The 22056-nt window shown below is 38.6% G+C and overlaps 1 protein-coding gene across 9 annotated transcripts in view; it reads right to left on the bottom strand.

Annotated features, from left to right (window-relative positions):
- Window positions 1-22056, bottom strand: part of ADGRV1 (adhesion G protein-coupled receptor V1) — a 583931-nt gene that overhangs the window by 40087 nt on the left and 521788 nt on the right. Inside the window, exon 88 of one of the 9 annotated variants that reach the window (XM_054555741.2) lies at window positions 3298-9671. The exons of the other annotated variants lie outside the window; for them this stretch is intronic. Coding sequence (XP_054411716.1) covers window positions 9513-9671 — 159 coding nt within the window. The 3' untranslated portion in view covers window positions 3298-9512. Of the gene's footprint in view, window positions 1-3297; window positions 9672-22056 lie in introns of those variants that run through there. 9 annotated transcript variants of the gene reach the window in all.

Raw genomic sequence — 22056 nt, 5'->3', positions numbered from 1 at the left:
TAAGTGATGTTAGGCAAGCAAATTTTAACTTCCTTTTGATGTAGCAATACCAGATGGCCACAATTTAAAATGAAATCTTACCTAATGAACCTAATATTAACCCCACTTAATGGTGAGAGAAAAACAAGACAAACATTTAACAATTTTATTTTGTGGTGATTTTGGAGAGATAAATTCAAATATACCAGATAATAAACACAATAGAAAATTTTAGGATAAGGCCAAAAAATAGACCAAAAGGTTTAGTCTCAAAGATATTATCTTTGTGGTACTAGTAATGTTATGGAACTCACTGTAATGAATAATGGTACTCAGAAATAATACGTACAAAAAAATTCTACTCAGTAAAAATGTTTAAAAATAACTATGTGAATCATGAAAGGAAGTAAAAGCAACTGAAGATGGACACTGAAACTCTCCCTGGCTTCCTTCTACCCGTGCTCATTAATGGCCTTCTCAAACGTTTCAAGGCCTTCTCCTTGGCCAACTATTTAAAATGTATCCTACTGGCCTGTCCTTCGCTCTCCTGGACTTGGAATTTATTATCTTCTAACATGCTACATAATTTAGTCATGTTTATTTGAATTATCTATCTATTGTCTCCACCTCACCCACCCTCCACTCCCTGCGAGGATATATGTTTCTCAAGAGCAGGCATTTTTGTACGTTTTGCTAACAGACAGATATTTTGTCTATTTTGTGATTTAGCCAAAGCACATACAACAGTTCCTGCAACAGAATAGATAAATAAATACATTAATTAATTTAAATGAAGCATCTTCTGGCTCTAATACAATAAATACTTAGCTCAGGGAATGGAGAAGTAATTATAAGTCAATTCAGAAAACGAGATTTATAAAACAAGGATGGTAATGTTGGGAATTGCCATGGTTTGGCAATGCCTCCAAAATTCATGTTGAAACCTAATCCCCATTGTGGTGGTATTAAAAGGTGGGGCCTTAGGAAGTGATTAGGTCATGAGGGTTCTACCCTCATCAATGGGATTAGTGCTGATATGAAATGGCCTGAGGGAGCTTGTTAGCCCCCTTTTCCCTTTGCTCTTCTGCCAGGTAAGGACACAGAGAAGGCACCATCTACGAGAAACAGGCCCTCACTAGATACCAAATCTGCTGGCACTTTGATCTTGGACATCCCAGCCTCCAGAACTATGAGCTATAAGTTTCTGTTGTTTATAAATTACCCTTATATTTGCTAGAGCAACCTGAATGGACTAAGACAGAATAATAGTAATAACATAATAATGAACAGTTATTGGGTATTTATTATGTATAGCCACTCTTTTACATGTTTTACGTATATTATCTCATTCAGTCTCCCAACAACCCTGTGAGATAACCATCTTTTTCACTTTACAGATAAGGAAACTGAGACACAAGGATGTTAAGTAACTGGCCCATGATCATAGGACTAGCAAGTAGCAGAGCCAGGATTGGAATCCAGGAGCATGGTGGAGAGGCTGTGCTTCCTAATGCCATGGAAAAAGGATGAACAGGGGAAATTGATTTTTGTATGTTCACTTTCACTCCAGGAGTAGGAGAAACAGGCAGGAAGTCTAGGAGTCCCTCTTTAAAATGCCAGTATCCTGGCAGGAAGCATATCTGACACTAGCACCGTGAAATCTTTCGCAGGGATTAACTGAGAGTAAGCCAAGCTTAGCAAAAGAACACAAGCTAGAGAGTAGTGGGGAGGGGGCAAGAGAAAGAGAAAAACATTGGCAGTTGGGTGCAGAGCTACTAAAGATAAACTTTTGCATATTCTATTTTGAAAATGTCACTAGTATGTGTTCTGTCAGTGACAACAATCATCATTTCCCGGCCTACATTTTGCCAGCCTACCCTCTGCCTTTGAAATAAGATTATAAGATACAATCCAATAAAAACTTATGGTTTCACACTGTTAAGTAATGCTATTTTATTTTTTCCCCCAAAATAATTTTCCCAAAAAGAGGTATGAAGTAGTAATGTGCTATGACTAGAGCAGAGAGTGCTAATAAATAACAATGGCTATTAGAAAATAAACTTGAACAAATAGGACTTTCTGTTTTTCTTTATGTGTGTTTGTGTGTGTACAAATACATCATCAGTTATAAAAAGGAGATGACTTTTCTGCTGAAGGAGTAAGTCCCTTGTTACCATTTGGGAAATGCCACTGTGAAATGTATTCGTTAAAAGAATTATATTTCCACAGTTATATTCTTGTTCAAGAACATCAAAGGGCAGAAAAGCATGAGAGAAAAATTATGACACCCCACTCATCTAGTGCGGTAACTCATATTCCACAAATAAGCAACATACAGAGTATTTATAAACAACTTTTGCTGTTGAATTAGTTTTCTCCTTGTTGTTTTTCACGGAAAGACCCAGAAAGAAGAGGAAAGTACCAGAAATTCACTAATTTGATTACAATCTAGTCTTTCTTGTTTCAGAGCCACCAAAACATTTTTAGATTTATTTTTACTGGTAAATACAACACTTTTGAAGTTCAATAACAAGTTAATGGTCCAAGTTTTTTTTTTTTTCTTCTCTTTAAACCATACTGACCTTTATAGAAGCAAAAGAACAACATTTGACATTTCGCAGAAAAAAAAGAAACATAATTTAGCAATTTTTCACCAATTGCTGCATGCTACGGCTTTAGAGTTGCTCAACTCTTTCCAGACACAAATGTCTCCCAAGCATGCTTCATATTCTTTTAAAATCACAAGTAAATAAACCAAAAAATATTTAATTAGTTGAGCCTGTATCTCATATTTGGCTGATGTCATCTTCTCCTCTCTGGGAAAAAAAAATCCATTATAAAAAGGAACAAAGGAAAAAACCACAAGGCCCAGATGACACTGGACATGCAGGACTTGCTTTTGTCTCCAATGCTGTGTTTCTGAACCGCAGCTCGAATCTTGCCCAAACTGCAGGTCCTGACTTGGTTACTCAGACTTCTGGCTCAACTCTCACACCATAAAGAAGAAACACACCCATCAGCTCCGGGGCTGACATCCCTTTTGAGTTGCCCCATGTATTTACCTGTTCACTTGGCCTATTGTTTCACTTGGAACAAAAATAACCTGTTGTCTCCATCCTAGCCACTGCACCCCTGGCACGGCTTCTGGTTGTGGTGAAGATTTCCAGTAGTCTGGTATACGGACGGGTGCATTCATGGAACAAGTTAGAAAGGAGCACTGAGCATCTCCCATGGTCTCATGATTTAGCACCTCTACTTTTGATTTATTTTTCTTACAGTTGAGGACTAGAAATAAATAGTGTTCCCCTATACTCCCCATTCTACTCTGTACTTTCCTTTTTTATTTTTTTTTTTTTGAGCCAGAGTCTTATTCTGTTGCCCAGGCTAGAGTGCAATGGCATGATCTTGGCTCACTGCAGCCTCCTCTTCCAGGAAGCGATTCTCCTACCTCAGCCTCCCGAGTAGCTGGGATTACAGGTGTCTGCTACCACGCCAGGCTAATTTTGGTATTTTTAGTAGAAATGGGGTTTTATCATGTTGGCCAGGCTGGTCTCGAACTCCTGACCTCAAGTGACCCACCCACCTTGGCCTCCCGAAGTGCTGGGATTACAGGCGTGAGCCATAGTGCCTGGCCCCATTCTATACTTTCATATCTCTTCTGTCTCCCACAGCATCTCATTCCCTTCTGTACAGCTATACTCCACATTGCCAAGCACGGCTAAAGAGGTTCTGGCCTGACTTAGAATGAGTGACTTTTTGCCTACCCTGCATCTGTAGTACTGAGCCAGGTGGAGTCCAGTGTTTTGTACTAGTCTACAACAGGCCCCAAATGTCCAGACTCTCCCTCCTCTCTTCTCAGATCAGCTATGGACTTGAGGTCACTCGAGGGGATGGATCATCCTGAGGCCACCCTGGGAGCTGGGGTTTGTTCCAGACTATGTTCAGAAAAGGGGTCCAAAAGCTCTGAAAACAACTCTGGTTAGAAAAAAAAAATGTCAGCGTAGAAAATTTGTAAAAGATAGACAAAGCTGGAAAAATTTCTTCTTCCTGATGCACATGGACTATGAGGGAATGCCTATTAGGTAAGCCAGAGGCCACAAACTGGCAGCTTGAATACTGCCTGCCGACAGGTTTTGACTGGCCCGCATAGTGTTTAAAAGTTGTCTTAAATACTTGCCACCATTCACAAATTAGGAGGTTTCATATAAAAAAATCTGGTTTCTGGCTTCTGTAGAAAAATCAGAAGATCTGGCTGACACTGGATCTGCTTTCTGTCCAGTAAATGTTTAACCGAAGCCACATAGCTGCTGCCCCTTTATCCCCCTTCATCCCCCTTTACAAGGCACACTCCCACTTGACCACAGGCTCTAGGCGAGTCTGCTTCCAGCCTTTGTAGACACAGGAGTTTGCAGCATCTGGTGTAATCACCCTGAGTATCCAAGTGATCACCTGGTGTAAGTGCTATGTTCTTGTCAGTAGCTCTCTAGCAAGATTTCGTTCTTACTAGTCTCACCTTTTCTGCACTTTTTCTAGTTGCCTGTGAGCTGCCTAAGGCTGGATAGGCACTCACTACTAAGAACCATTTTCCTTTGCCAAAAGGGTCCGAAAGACCAAGCAAAGCCAAAGTGCTGCAGTCTTTGCTGTCCTTCTGTCTGCAAATCCAAAAGCTGTTTGGGCTGGAAAAGACTTGTGCTAGTGAGGAAGATCTATAACTTCTATAATTGAGCCAAGTATTTGCCAATATAAAGATACAAAGTCATGCCAATGGAGAGACTTTTGAGGGCCAAAGGAGAAGTGGATGTGTGTGGTTTTTTATTTCTTAATGTTTGCCCTAAAGTTGGCTACAAAGTTGATAAATATGAGGTATGATGCCTGAAGTCAAGATAAGAAAAGTTCTAAAACATTTTCTTTGTTTCTACCTGCAACCATGGAGATTACATTTAGATTTCGTCTTTGGAACAGTTGCCAGCTCCTTCCTCAGAAAATAGCAGAGGCTAGCTTCTGGTGACACACAGCATGAAAGCCACCATGGGGGTAGGCGATAAGTTGGTAACACAGAGGCAAAAGACAATTAGGGACGATTTTCAAAGTGCTTCAGGGCCTGCAGCTGTTAAGACTCCCGTGGACTGCACAGCAGTGATGTGCCTACATTTTTCTTCTTCACACAGCTCTAAAAACATAAGCAATCAACTCTTGGCTGACTTCAGGAACCCAGTTGCCTATGTATGATTCCTCACAGCACCTGCCAGTATTAACTGCCACTAGGAATGCGCACTGGCATTCTGAAATGGCACAAATCTGGGTGTTTTATTATTTCTTTTTGCTCTTACTGAATTGGAAAATTCACCACGTCTTCTAAAAATAAAAAAAATTCCCTGCTGAACACTTTTAGGTGGATTTAAAAACTTTGTTGGCTTTTTTAAAGCAGAGTTGAGTCCTTGTATGCTAAAGGCTTGCTCTCTCAGAGAACAAGTCATACATAGTTATCTGTGGGATTACTAACAGAGCTGTGAATGTATGAGAATGATCAAGATAGATGAAAAATGAAAACAATGGGATGCAATAGAAAACAGAAGTTGAAAGGAGAAGAAAATGATAAGTTCTAGTTGATGAAACAGAGGTGGAGACAGGAAAAGAAAAAAGAGAATCCCCTGTGAGTTCACAGAGATACAAGCAGTGCCAAGTTCAGAGGGCCCCTGACTGGTGCCATTCTCTATGCCTTAAGGATTAGATAAAGTTCTTTCACTTCAGTGCTCATTTGTGCAGTGTCTTAAAAAAAAAAGTGCTCCAGAAATTCAATTCAGTAGGTTCTTAGCACTGTAAGAGGTGTTACAACTATGAGAGGCATGGGAGATTTTAAAATCATGGCCCCTGATCTCAAGAAGATCACACTCTGAATTACGGTTTGTGTTTTACGCATTTATGTATTATTTATTTATGGTAAATTCCTTTCATGCTGCTCTGAGCTCATTCTCAGAGTCAGTATCAGTGGAAGGAGCAAAAGCATCTGTGATAATGGTTCTGTCCTCCAGCGGAATGAACTCCCTGGTGGCTGTCTTTGGACTTGTCTTTATAGATAGAATGCAAAAGGCCAGCATTCAATAATTGCAGTGGCTACGGTATTTACAAAAAATAATTTTTTAGAAGTTTTTTTTTTTGCCAATTACTTTAAACTGTTTAAATAGATCCCATAATAACGTGGCACAAAGACTTTGCTCATGTGACCATCCCCCTCCCCCAAGGCCTTTTCAACAGTATTTCCCGTTATTCTCCTACATAAGCTTCATTCCAGCCAGACAAGGATAACTATGCTCTCCCCACCTTGTACATTTTCCCATTCCTGACTTCTATCTGAAGAACCTGAAGAGACTTCCTTTGCCTCTAGACTCATCCAAATTTGGTAACATTTATAGCCTGGCTAAGGACCACATCTTTCCTAAAGCCATCTCCGACTTTTCTAGATATTCCTGTGAACTTATCAAATTATTATTATTGCTAAGAATAATTACAAATAACACTAGATAGCAACCACCACCCTGACAATAAGAGTAGCTAATATTTTCTGAGCACTGTTGCTGCTTTGCACACACGGCCATGCTTCACATGTATTATTTATACTACTCAGTCCTCTCAATAGTCCTAGTCCTAAGGTGGGTTCTATTATTATTCTCACTTTTTGAAGAGGGAACCTGAGGCTTACAGAAACTGAGCAACTTTCCCAATGATACCCAGAGTAAGTGATAGGGAATTATTGTCAGTATCATCAGTTTAGCATTTAACTATGAAGTGGTCATTTGTGTCTCTTGAGTTGCTATTTATTGTACAGTTATTCAAATATTTTCAGTGTAGTATTTGAGTAAATGGTTTTAGTAAAAAGCAAAACTGAGGTTTCCAATATAATACAAAATGTACTCTTCTTTCAGCGTTGCAGTGCGTGATGAGGAAACTGATTATAGAATCCCTGCTCATATGTTATTGCGTATGTGACCTTGCCTAAAAGTCTCTAAGCCTTTGTTTTTCCATGTGTAAAACGGCAGGAATAAAAGTTCCTACCATTCAGGTTGTTGCAAAGATTTAATGAAATAAGTACAATTCCACATAATAAACACTTAATCAATATTATTGTTCTTGTTCTGATTTTTATTATAATATATATTGAGGGCATAGAATAACCAGTCTACAAATACATACATGAACATAGTCTGGATAGATTAATGTTTCTGAATGAATGAATAAATAAATATAAGATTTCCAGTGTTATGATATTGGTTCAAACAATAAACTATGTATAATTTACTTTATATTTTTGATATTACAAATTTTACAAATAAAAATTTTACTACAAAATTTGATAATCAATTGTGCTATGAGGAATACTCTGATGAATTCAAATTCTTTTGTTTTCTTCAAATGCTTACATATTAGATTTTTCTTGCAAACCTTTTTAAATGACCACCTTAACATTCCACTTCACCTACTTTTTACCTACTATTATTTAGTCTTAGCTAATAATTGTATTCCTGATAGGTGATGCTGCATAGTACTCCTCTGCGTACTCCCTATTCTAGCAATCAACATGCAACAAAACCTCCTGAAAATTCTTTATGAAGGTAATGAGCCAATCCTGATTTTACCAATTTTCTTCCTAAGTATCACATGCCAAATTAAATATTATCCACCTAGGGTAGTGGCCCCCTTTTTGCAATGCTTGACTATATTACCACTTTATAACTGAGAGTTTCCAAGACTGACAGTATGGTACTGGCCCAACATGTCCCAAAACATTAATTACGTAACAAAGGACAAAATATAACAGGCAGATTTTATGTCTACCTCACATTTATATAGCACCCATACATTGAGGTCTTATTTCCAAATAAGATCACTGAGTTGGTAGCTTAGTAAATGCAGCCTGTGACATCATCGGGCTTCTGAAGAGACTGAATAATCAGACTAACTGAAGGGAATTAGAGAAAACACTGCTAACTGATTTCAATGATACCCTATGTGAAGTAATCTTACATGAAATGCATGTGCATGTATGGTATCATATTAGGGACAAGAGAAAGGCAGTTAATGTTAATACACACCAGTTAAGTGCTGGAAATTTCACATTCTTTGGTTGATTTCCATAGGTACCTTGTAAAGTAAGTAGTGCTATCCTAATTTCAGAGAAAGCACATAATTTGCCTACAATCACAAAACTAAAAATTAATAAGACAGGATTTGTATTTCAAGGTATTTTCAATTTGCGATTTCATGCCATTTCTCAAAGTAAAGAGAACATTATTTAAAATATTTGCAGAGGAAAACAGTGACATGGAATTGGTTTATTCTGCAGGACTGAAAATAAAACTTCCCAGACCTATCTATCTAAAGAGTTTAAAAAGAAAGCTCAGTTTATATTTGAATTCATGCTCTTTATATTTTTTTTCAGTAGAACTGTAGTTGACATTTTTCTATCCATATTCTGAGAAGGCAGATCTGTTTCCTGGAGTGCTATCCATTTGGCGCATGTACCTTTAGTTGTAGTGGCCGTTTGTGTTATTTGTCTGTTTTGTTGTTGTTGTTGTTTGTTTTTTTTTTTTTAGATGGAGGCTCACTCTGTCACCCAGGCTGGAGTTACAATGGCATGATCTCAGCTCACTGCCAGCTCCGCCTCCTGTGTTCAAGTGATCCTTCTGCCTCAGCCTCCCAAGTAGCTGGGATTACAGGCGCCCACCACCATGTCCAGCTAATTTTTGTATTTTTAGTAGCGATGGGGTTTCACCATGTTAGCCAGACTGGCCTCGAGCTCCTGGCCTCAAGTGATCTGCCCACCTTGGCCTCCCAAAGTGATGGGATTATGGGCATAAGCCACTGCACCCGGCCAGTCTGTTTTTCCTATTGTTTTATTTCAGTTTTATGAAATAGGTGTGGTCATTCTGAAGCTGAAATATCATTTCTGAATCTCAATCTTCAATTGATGGATTACAGATTCTAAGATCTTACTCAACCTCCATATTTATTGTTTTAGTTTTGGTGATATATGAGAAAAAGTACAGTTCATCAGCTGACCATAAGATGTTGCATGCACAGCCTTGCCGGCCCAGGAGTATATGCCTTAAAAGGTATCCGCTAAATATCTGATGAATTTCAGCACCTCTAAATATCTTCATTTATTAGTAGGCAATCAGTATATGTTAAAAATTATTAGATATAATTTGTTGAAATAAATGTATTGAGATTTTTGCTGCTGGCTCTGATGGAGTAGTGTACATCAGATTAACCTCATTGAGTACAACTATGTAAACTGGAGAAAAATGTTTTCACACACACTTACACAATAACAAAAATAGGAGCATGAACAAAACCAATAACACAAGAACAAGAACAATAACAAAACAGGGGTTGAAAGGCATCAGAGAGTATTCAAAACAGCCAGTGGTTGAGGGGCCAGGATCCTGGAGAGAAGCAAAACCCATTTATTGGGGAGCCCTATATTCAGCATTGTTTTTTTCTTCTGAGGGACTTTCTAGTTTACAGTGAGATGCCTAGAAGCTGAACAGAAAATTGCAGCCTGGGATTTGCAGGAATCTGACAGGGTTGAGGAGACAAACAACAGAGTTCAAGTCCTCCAAGGCAGTCAAGACTTGAGGGGCCACGATTCCAAAGAAAAAGGAAATGACGGCATGTTCCACTTCTGAAGCTGCCTGTGCACAAGAGGAAAGGCTATGGGGACTAAGCAGAAAGCAGCTGCTCAGAAGCTAAGAAGTTCAGTAATGAATTCAAGAGTCTCATAGTATTAGGGAATGAAAAAATGGAGTTCAGAGACAAGGAGGGGAGGTTTCTACAAAACACAATAGGCTTTCACTGGAGTCCTGGGTCCCCTCAACAAATTTCCACTTTGTCTCAAGAGAGAGAAAACTATAAATAGATTGGTTAACCTTCACATGGCCTGAAACCCATTTCCTTCCCTTCCTCCCTCCCTCCCTCCCTCCTTCCCTTTCTTTCTTTTTTTTTTCTTTTATTATTATTATTATTATTATTATTATTATACTTTAGGTTTTATGGTACATGTGCGCAATGTGCAGGTAAGTTACATATGTATACATGTGCCATGCTGGTGCGCTGCACCCACCAACTCGTCATCTAGCATTAGGTATACCTCCCAATGCTATCGCTCCCCCCTCCCCCCACCCCACAACAGTCCCCGAAGTGTGATGTTCCCCTTCCTGTGTCCATGTGTTCTCATTGTTCAATTCCCACCTATGAGTGAGAATATGCGGTGTTTGGTTTTTTGTTCTTGCGATAGTTTACTGAGAATGATGATTTCCAATTTCATCCATGTCCCTACAAAGGACATGAACTCATCATTTTTTATGGCTGCATAGTATTCCATGGTGTATATGTGCCACATTTTCTTAAAAACTACTTTAAAGTTCATATGGAACCAAAAAAGAGCCCGCATCGCCAAGTCAATCCTAAGCCAAAAGAACAAAGCTGGAGGCATCACACTACCTGACTTCAAACTATACTACAAGGCTACAGTAACCAAAACAGCATGGTACTGGTACCAAAACAGAGATATAGATCAATGGAACAGAACAGAGCCGTCAGAAATAATGCCACATATCTACAAGTATTTGATCTTTGACAAACCTGACAAAAACAAGAAATGGGGAAAGGATTCCCTATTTAATAAATGGTGCTGGGAAAACTGGCTAGCCATATGTAGAAAGCTGAAACTGGATCCCTTCCTTACACCTTATACAAAAATCAATTCAAGATGGATTAAAGACTTAAATGTTAGACCTAAAACCATAAAAACCCTAGAAGAAAACCTAGGCATTACCATTCAGGACATAGGCATGGGCAAGGACTTCATGTCTAAAACACCAAAAGCAATGGCAACAAAAGCCAAAATTGACAAATGGGATCTAATTAAACTCAAGAGCTTCTGCACAGCAAAAGAAACTACCATCAGAGTGAACAGGCAACCTACAAAATGGGAGAAAATTTTCGCAACCTACTCATCTGACAAAGGGCTAATATCCAGAATCTACAATGAACTCCAACAAATTTACAAGAAAAAAACAAACAACCCCATCAAAAAGTGGGCGAAGGACATGAACAGACACTTCTCAAAAGAAGACATTTATGCAGCCAAAAAACACATGAAAAAATGCTCACCATCACTGGCCATCAGAGAAATGCAAATCAAAACCACAATGAGATACCATCTCACACCAGTTAGAATGGCAATCATTAAAAAGTCAGGAAACAACAGGTGCTGGAGAGGATGTGGAGAAATAGGAACACTTTTACACTGTTGGTGGGACTGTAAACTAATTCAACCCTTGTGGAAGTCAGTGTGGCGATTCCTCAGGGATCTAGAACTAGAAATTCCATTCGACCCAGCCATCCCATTACTGGGTATATACCCAAAGGACTATAAATCATGCTGCTATAAAGACACATGCACACGTATGTTTATTGCGGCATTATTCACAATAGCAAAGACTTGGAACCAACCCAAATGTCCAACAATGATAGACTGGATTAAGAAAATGTGGCACATATACACCATGGAATACTATGCAGCCATAAAAAATGATGAGTTCACGTCCTTTGTAGGGACATGGATGAAATTGGAAATCATCATTCTCAGTAAACTATCGCAAGAACAAAAAACCAAACACCGCATATTCTCACTCATAGGTGGGAATTGAACAATGAGAACACATGGACACAGGAAGGGGAACATCACACTCTGGGGACTGTTGTGGGGTGGGGGGAGGGGGGAGGGATAGCACTGGGAGATATACCTAATGCTAGATGACGAGTTGGTGGGTGCAGCGCACCAGCATGGCACATGTATACATATGTAACTTACCTGCACATTGCGCACATGTACCATAAAACCTTAAGTTTAATAATAATAAATAATAATAAAAGAAGAAAAAAAAAAAAAGAGAAAAAAAAAAAAAAAAAAAAAAAAAAAGAACAAAGCTGGAGGCATCACACTACCTGACTTCAAACTATACTACAAGACTACAGTAACCAAAACAGCATGGTACTGGTACCAAAACAGAGATATAGATCAATGGAACACAACAGAGCCGTCAGAAATAATGCCACATATCTACAAGTATCTGATCTTTGACAAACCTGACAAAAACAAGAAATGGGGAAAGGATTCCCTATTTAATAAATGGTGCTGGGAAAACTGGCTAGCCATATGGAGAAAGCTGAAACTGGATCCCTTCCTTACACCTTATACAAAAATCAATTCAAGATGGATTAAAGACTTAAATGTTAGACCTAAAACCATAAAAACCTTAGAAGAAAACCTAGGCATTACCATTCAGGACATAGGCATGGGCAAGGACTTCATGTCTAAAACACCAAAAGCAATGGCAACAAAAGCCAAAATTGACAAATGGGATCTAATTAAACTCAAGAGCTTCTGCACAGCAAAAGAAACTACCATCAGAGTGAACAGGCAACCTACAAAATGGGAGAAAATTTTCGCAACCTACTCATCTGACAAAGGGCTAATATCCAGAATCTACAATGAACTCCAACAAATTTACAAGAAAAAAACAAACAACCCCATCAAAAAGTGGGCAAAGGACATGAACAGACACTTCTCAAAAGAAGACATTTATGCAGCCAAAAAACACATGAAAAAATGCTCACCATCACTGGCCTTTCTTTCTTTTGACGGAGTTGCTCTGTTGCCGAGGCTGGAGTGCAGTGGTGTGATCTTGGCTCACTGCAACCTCCGCTTCCTCAGTTCAAGCAATTCTCCTGCCTCAGCCTTTCTGAGTAGCTGCAATTACAGGTGTGTGCCACCACACCCAGCTAATTTTTGTATTTTTGGTAGAGAGGGGGTTTCACCATGTTGGCCAAGCTGGTCTCGAACTCCTGACCTCAGGTGATCCACCCACCTCAGCTTCCCAAAGTGCTGGGATTATAGGCTTGAGCCACTGCACCCAGCCATCTTTCTGTGTGGTTATGTGTTTTTGAGATGAAGTCTCTCACTGTTGCCCCAGCTGGAGTGCGGTGGTGCAATCTCAGCTCACTGCAACTTCTGCCTCCAAGGATCAAATGATTCTCCTGCCTCAGCCTCCCAAGTAGCTGGGATTACAGGCTCCTGCCACCACACCCAGCTAATTTTTTTGTATTTTTAGTAGAGATGGGGTTTCACTATGTCGGCCAGGCTGGTCTCAAACTCCTGACCACATGATCTGTCTGCCTTGGCTTCCCAAAGTGCTGGGATTACAGGCATGAGCCACTGGGCCGGGCATTTTTTTTTTTTTTTTTTTTTTTTTTTGAGATGCAGTCTTGCTCTGTTGCCCAGGCTGGAGTAAAGTGACGTGATCTCGGCTCACTGCCTCAGCCTCCTGCCTCAGCCTCCTGCCTCAGCCTCCTGAGTAGCTGGTACTAAAGGCACATGCCAGCATGCCCAGCTAATTTTTATATTTTTAGTAGAGATGGAGTTTCACCATGTTGGCCAGGTTGGTCTCGAATTCCTGACCTCAGGGGATCCATCCACCTCGGCCTCCCAAAGTGCTGGGATTATAGGCATGAGCCACTGCGCCCAGCCTGTTTCTTTTTCTAAGGATACAATATGCTAGGATTTATTAGGAATATATACACAATATACTGAGGGACTATAATTATGGAACAACTGACTTTCTTAGAGGAGGTAAAGGAAGGCCTCAATGGGAAGGTAATCTTTGAGCTGTGGAAACCCATTTTCTACTGGATCAAGGTGGTCTGCCTATATTCAATTTGCCCTCCAAAAGAAAATAAATTCTCTTAAGAGGGAAAAATTTGAACTTATCCTGAGATTGCACACTGACTGCCATCCATGGAAATTTAGCCTGCAATAGCTTTTGCTTGGCCTGCACAGTGTTTGCTTTTTTCATTTGCATTTGAGTGCTTTTAGGAAGAGTGTGAGTTCTCCAGTTCTTTTGCAGTTCCCACTGATCCCTATAGTCTCACAATAAGCACATTTCAGCCATATAAGTTACCTGCTTGAGCCTAAAGGCATTTGGTACATATCTGAAAGCAGGTGAATGACATACAACAGATCTACACTGCAAACCAAGGAATGTGATGGTAGTTACAGAGGAGCTACGGGATCCGCATGAAGGAAATACCTGTGGGTGAATGCGACCATTCATGGGGAGAGCCTATGCCATAGGAGAAGAGTCAAAGACTAGGTTTACAGTCTCAGCTCTTTGGCCTCTCAGTTTTCTTTATATATATCTTGAGATAAACACTTCTTTTCGCTCATTTATTCATCTATAATGATTTGCATTTGTAAAATATTGCATAGTTTACAGATTTTATTTATACACACATATTTTTACACAATCCTCAGGACAAAATTTAGAGGCAAAATCAGCACCTCTGAAAAGCGGATAACTCACGTTGCTTGGTAAAATAGAGGTTGCTTGACACTTAACTGCATGCACCTTCTACTAAATCTGATGGCTGAACATTACAAAATGTTGGTGTAAAATATTCATATAAAGGTATTTTGAAAAAAACGTATTCTCCCCACCCCAACATTTGAGTAATATGAGAGAGAAGAATAAAATTTTAGATCCTGGAAAAAATTATCAGTTAACACGAAGACAAAGAATCTGAATGACCAGGTAAAAATGAGTCCCAAATGTCATTTGCTTTGCTCTCCCAAACTCTTTTAAAGAGGACGTATGCATCTTGTTTAGTTTAAATCTTGTAGGTTTGCTCTTTCAAGTAATGGAGTGTGCCAGATCTTTTTGCAGGCAAAGTAAAGGCTCACAGAGCCCAGGAAAAGCATGTTATTAACACATTGTTTAAGATGCAATAAATGTGACCATAGAATGCTCAGAAAATGCAAAAATCACAGGAAAAAAACCTAAAAGATTAAAAGATAGCACGAATTAGAGCAGAAAAAATGGAGGCACCTGTTTGGAAGGAGGAAGCCAGGTATGAAAAGGTATGGTCTGTTCAAGCCCCTCATTACTAAAACTGTATTTGTGGAAGATGTTTACTGGCAGATCAGACCTTGACACTTTTATTTAGAGAACCCAGATGAAACAAAAGTGAAAATCCTGCAGTCTATCTAAAGAACTATGCCTGGCCAATCAACAGGCTAATGAGCAGGCAATGTCAGACACTGTCACTCATTGTGAAATGGAGTTAGCTTGTTGCTCAAAAACACAGAGGTGTTTCACCAGCCCAGATGCTACTGAACACGGCGCAGAGAGGCACAACCTGATCAAGAAAATTTAAGTACACCTCCTTGTCTCAGCTTCTATATATTTATTTGTGAAGTTATAGAAACCTTTGGGGATGTTTTGAAGGGCGCATGAGGCATTCATTAGTCTCTCTGAATTCTCACTCTACAAAACAAATGTAGTGATTTTTTTTTTCACTGAATTTGACGTGGCTCTGGGACAAATTAATGATAGAGTCTCAGCCTCCCTTGGCTTCTACATGTTTATTCCAGGGTTTTCTGGGAAGACTGCTTTTCCGCTCTTCATGAATAGTTCATGTGCTAATCTCCAATGGAAACAAAGTGACATTTCTTATTACTGTTGGCTGTTGGAAAGCAATTGCAAAGGGAGTGCCTTGAAACAATTAGTGCTCTGTAACTGATTATTTAACAATGTGTATTTCTCAAGAGCTGTTTATCCTCAAAAGGAAGCAGCCAAGACTAAATATGTACTGTATCTAAGCAGACACCTGCACTGAACCCTTCTGGATACTAAGTGGGAATTGAACGGGGATTATTAATTTGATCCAATATTCCATTTGGGATGGAATCTATATTTTCTATGAGCAAAGAAATATGTTCCATTTCTTATGATACCTCAAAAACTACTTTCATTTGGGAAAATCTCTTCATAAAAGATGGCTTTAATTTTAAAACTGAAATTCAACATATAGCAATGAGAGACACATAGAAAGCAAGAGTGGGGTGGAGAGCAAAAGAGCGAGCGAGAGAGAGAGAACTGTTTGTTTTTTTAAATAAGAAAAATGTTTTATGTGTTTAAGACACTCTAGTGACCACCAAATAACAATTTTTAAAAAACAGGTGGAAGAAACTGTTGCTATCTTTCAATCACTTATTTCCCAGCCATTTAGCAGCTTAAGACATGGGGCTAGGAATGAAAATGATTTTAACCAACTGGCTCTTTAAGTCTGAATATGGACTATATATTTTTAGCTACAAATTCCATGTTGTAACTCCCCTCTCTGAAATAGGGAATGATTCAAAATGTGCCAGGGAACATCTCGAGACCAGATGCTTGTACAAACGAACATGTACAAGTCAGTCACAGAGAAACAGTCAAACAGTACTCTGGAGAATGCAGTCTCATAACTGACATACTGAGAAGTGTCATATCGCAACACTGTGCAAAGCTCTGCTCACTTGCCAGCTTATGCATTCCAAGAAGAATGCGTTTCAGATTTTGGAAAGCTTCTATGCATATGAACCTTCTCCACAAACGTATTTTCTAGCATCTCCAAGCAGCTCATGTCTATTACTGCTGGCTACTCTCATTATCTTACATGGGATTCTCTCTACATGTGAGAAAATTGTCAGTGAAATTCTAACATAGTAAGTGTGAGAGACCTCCTAGAAGAAAACCTGAAATAAATGCTGTATTTCAGCCTGAATCTGACTGGTTCAGGTTAAAAATAGAATATTTCAGCAATAATTAGAGCTAGGAGTGATATGCAAAATATTTAATAATGAGTGTGGCATAAGCATTGCACAATCAGAATGGCTGCAGGTCTAGTGCTGCACTAGCATCCTGGAGGATCCCTGACAGGAAGCCTAGAGATGCTTCTAACCTCAGTGGATGGAAGCCTGGAACACCTGCAAGGTTTGGACAGTAGCTATTTTCAATATTTTAACTGATAGGGTTCTGCCAGGGCCTACCAGCTGAGTATAAACCAGGTGATTATTACCAATAAATGATGATACAAATTTGGGTATACCTTGGCCTGAATAGTTTAAGAAACTTATGACCTATAAGTATTAGCATGAATCCCCTTAGAAATGACAAACTCAACTCAGTTTTTTAAAAATAGAGGTTATTGGATTAATGGAACGGGAAAATAAAAAATATTAAACAGTTTCTTATGAATTTCTTGTGGACAATATAGAGACATTTGGTTATATGATAGATCACAAGTACTATTCTAATAAACTGATATCACACTGATAAAGTTTCCTAGTTTTGTGACAGAAGCTGTCGTTGGCCTTGTCCAAACTTCTATCAATGAACAAGCAAATTTAGAAAGTAAGTATAGTGGACATCTGTTACTTTGGCCTGCCAAGCACTGTTGCCCCCTTCTGTTGGTCAGAGAATCCTTTCTTCTGGCAAGAATTCCATTCCATGTGGTTTTTTATGAAACCAACTTGACTCTTTCCATTACTGGATTCTGTTCATGACCCAGGCCTGGCCAGAGTATCTGTTACCCTGTGATTGGTTCCTGCATGGTATGTGACCCAGGATGGTACCATCCGGTCTTCCATAGGATTTTCTTATCTAGGAATAAGCTCTTTCCTGCTGGGGCTGGAAAGCTGGCAGGAGGTGAGTCTTGCACCGTGGCAGCCACCATGATCAATGCACTTGGAAAGCCCATTCAGCGTTAAGGAAACATAGAACCCCAAGGCCTTTGGAATCTGGGCTCAGTAGGCATGTAAGTATAAAAGTACTTTTCTTCTCTTTTGAAGTCAGAGTCCCTCTTTTGACATAAAATAAAGCACAATGAAAATCAGGATTTGTTAACCTCACATCATGGGGAAGTGGCAAAAACACAATTATCATGATCATGCTCACATGTTATATAGTAGCTACTGGAATTAGGAACCAATTCTGATTGAATAAACTGAAAGGGCATTTTCACCTTCATTCTCTATGTTCTGCTCACTCTTGATATCCAACAGTTTAATTTTTTAAACTATCAAGAAAATGTAAATAATAAGGATAGACCAGTAAGAATTTGAGTAAAAGTTCAGTTCTTGGGCGAGAAGAAGTCCTTATAGTTTAAAAAAGAGTATTCAACAACAAAAATTAACAGTAAACGTTTAGAACGATGATTTTTAAACCTTACATTTGCATTTGTATCCATAATGCTTTGCAAAATACTTCACATACATTTTCCTAAATGTGCAAATGTATTGTAAGTTTGGTAGTTCACTTTTGAAATTTTAGGAAGTGATAAATTTTAGGTAAATATTTTAGATGATATTTTAAGTGATCAAGATTTTCTTACTTAAAGTGCATCAGACACTAAATATCAAAAAATTAGGCTAGACATAGTGGCTCATGCCTATAATTCCAGCACTTTGGGAGGCTGAGGTGGGAGGATTACTCGAGGCCAGGAGTTCAAGACCAGTCCAGGCAACATAGTGAAACCCTGTCTCTACAAAAAAATAAAAATAAAAAAATAGCCAGGCATGGTGGTGTGTGCCTGTAGTTCAGCTACTTGTGGGGATGAGGCAGGAGGACTGCTTGAGGCCAGGAGTTCAAGGCTGCAATGAGCTATGATCACATCATTGCCCTCCAGCTTGGGAGAAACAGCGAGACCCTGTCTCAAAGGAAAAAAAAAAGACTGTAGAGAAAGAGGACAGAGGTGGCTAGAGATCCTGAGATCTCAGATTCTAGAATGTGTGTTGAAAAATATTTCTTAAAAAACTTAAAAAGATCAGAATACTGTACAAATACCATCTCTTTTAATCAGTTTTAGAGCACCTATGACATCATAATAATCTAGATAAAAAGTAAGTCAGTAATCTCCTCTTAGCAAAATGTAGTAAGCAAGTATAAGATACATAATATGCTTTTATGGTCACAAGTGTTGACAAAAGTCAGTAGAGAAATATGAAAGCCATTTGGGGGGTAAAAAAACAAACAAGTGTTTATGGAACATACTTAAAAAATCTTACTATTAATACTATGTAGCCATATTCCATGGAAATGCCTAAACTGAATACCTCAAGCGATTTATAAGTTAAATGAACCAAAATAAACTCTAGAGAAAGGATATTTTCCAAGTGTTTCTTAATAGGCATTACTTTTACGACTGATTCACTGAGCACCTGGTACCAGGAATGTGCCAGTGCGCCAGGTAACAACCAACAGTAGTACAAATAATCATTGCTGCTTCAGTAATGTCACCTGGATTGAATTAAGCTCATTAAACATGAGTTTAAAATATTTTTAGTTTTTACTTATTCTTAGCTTCTAATAAGTTCTTCAAAGAAAGAGACCAAAATTTTTTCTTATATGTACCAGTGACATACACTATTATGTTCCACAGTCCTCCTTTCTTTACAAACCTCCGTAAGAGCTCAATAAACTTTTCCTGCGTATGTGGTTTGATAGGTTACCCAGGCTACCATTGTAATCCTAAGGCTTACATTTATTTAATTACTGCTGACTGGCTCAATTACAGATTTAAGTTGTCTAATCTCCATTGAATTCCACTGATTTCTCTCTAAGCAATCCATTTCTTGATGATCTTTCGTTTAAGTTATTTCTGTTCTGTCTAGAAACTGCTCCATACCTTTTTAAAATTTTTATCTCATGCTTTGAACCCATTCCTCTCAACAAATGACCTTGCCTCTTGCCTTTAAGAGAAAACAGAGGTCATTACATGCAAATGCCAACATTCCATACTTTCAGCTCCAGAGTAGTTTTTCACGTTCACCAATCATTTTTTCTTTCCCCAGCCTCAGAGAAAAACAAAAACAAAAACAAAACAAAACATTCCTACTCCTCCCTCAGAGAAGCCCTCTATCTCTTCTGTTCTTCCTGCCTCATCCATGATCTTGCCATGACAACAAATCTTTCCTCCAGATGTCAATTTCTCCTTTGTTGGTTCTTGTCACGAGAAAACAAAACCAAAAAATCTCCTTTGAACCAACCAACCTCCCTTCCTAAGCTATTTCTTTCTCTCTTTGCAGTCTCTATTTCACTTCTTTTTCTCAAACTGTAGTTCCCAGGCCAGCCGAATCAGTACCACCTGGAAACTTATTAGAAATGCAAATGATCAGATTCCACCCAGACCTACTGTATCAGAAACTCTGGGTGTGGGGCCTATCATCTGTGTTTTAACAAGCTCCCCATGGAATTCTGCTGCACATAACGGTTTGGGAACCACAGCTGTAGACCGCATTGCTCCTCCGTTCTCATCCTATTTAACTTCTCTGCTACATTAGCCAGAGTTAGGAATTGCGTCCTCTTGAGCTTTCTTTTCTACCCACAACTGCAAACCCTATCCAGGTTCTCTAGCTCTCTGATCACTTATTAACAATTTCTTTCATTAGCCCTATCTCTGTACCCAGTTGCTAAAACATTAGTATACAGTATTTAGCAATGTCTTCTAAATCTCACCAACTTCACTGCTTATTCCCTAGACCTTGCTCTTTATGTGGTCTCCATTTGGACTAAAGATGTCAGTGCCCAGCCATTCATTCACATAAGGAATTTCTAAGTGATGTTTCTCTCTCACACTTTACCTTCCTATATTTAATTGGTTAACCGAATTTCATTAATATTTATCTCATGCTCCTCATGGGTCAGAAGAATTAATATTGTTAAAACAACCATACTAGCTAAAGCAATCTACAGAGTTGATGTAATTCCTATCAAAATACCAATGACATTCTTCTCAGAAATAGAAATATAAAATAAAATCTTAAAATTTGTGTGGAATCACAAAAGACCTCAAATAACTAAAGCAATCCTAAGCAAAACAACAAAGCTGAAGGCATTGTACTATCAGAATTCAAAATATACTACAAAGCTATAGTAACCAAAACAGCATAGTATTGGCATAAACAAAGACATGTGGACCAATGGAACAGAATAGAGAAGCACAAAATTAATCCACATTATCTACAGCCAACTGATTTTTGACAGAAGGCAGCTAGAACATTAATTGGGGAAAGGAAAGTCTCTTCAGTAAAGGTCGCTAGGAAACCTGGATGTCCACATGCAAAAGAAAAAATGTAGACCCCCCAACTCTCACCTTATACAAAAAACAACTCAAAATGGATCAAAGACCTAAATTAAGACCCAAAACTATAAAATTACTGGAAGAAAACAAGGTGAAATGCTTCACTTTATAATTTTATAAATAGATTCTTATTTATAAAAGGTTTGTAAATATAAAAGGATATTAAATATAAATAAAAGGTTTTACAGGCTATAAATATAAACAAAAGGTTTATAAATATAATAAGAATCTATTTATAAAATTATAAGAATCTAAAGATTCTTATTTATAAAATCTTTCCCTAGACCAATGTTCTGAAGCATTTATAAAATGCTTATTTTATAAACAAATGGGATTATGTCAAACTAAAAAGCCTCTGCACAGCAGGAAACAATTAACAAAGTAAAAAACACAACCTAGAAGATGAGAGAAAATATCTGTAAACTATTCATCTGACAGATAATATGCAGAACATACAAGGAACTCAAACCTTTCAACAGCAAAAGCAATCTGAATAAAATAGGTAAATGATCTGAACAGTTATACAAATGGCCAACAAATATATGAACAAATGCTCAGCATCACTAATCATCAGGGAAATGCAAAACAAAACCACAGTGAATTATCATGTCACCCCAGTTAGGATGACTATCATCAAAAAGACAAAAAATAAATGCTAGTGATGATGCGGAGAAAACAGAACTCTTCTACACTGCTGGTGGGAATATAAACTAGTACAACGACTGTGGAGAACAGTATGAAGGTTCCTAAAAAAAATTGCCAATAGAACTACATATGATCCAGCCATCCCACTACTGAGCATTTATCCCAAGGAAAGAAAATCAGTGTATTGAAGAGACATCTGCACACCCATGTTTGTTGCCGCGCTATTTGCAATAGCCAAGATGTGGAATCAACCTAGGTGTCCAACAACCAATGAATGGACAAGGAAAATGGTAAATACACACAATGGAATAGTATTCAGCCATAAAAAAGAATGATGGCCGGGTGCGGTGGCTCACGCCTATAATCCCAGCACTTTGGGAGGCCAAGGTGAGTGGATTGCTTGAGTTCAGG

This window comes from Pongo abelii, chromosome 4 (assembly GCF_028885655.2).
Source record: "Pongo abelii isolate AG06213 chromosome 4, NHGRI_mPonAbe1-v2.0_pri, whole genome shotgun sequence".
Lineage (NCBI taxonomy): Eukaryota > Metazoa > Chordata > Mammalia > Primates > Hominidae > Pongo > Pongo abelii.
Note: the sequence above shows the minus strand (reverse complement) of the source record. Positions and strands in the feature narration are given on the sequence as shown.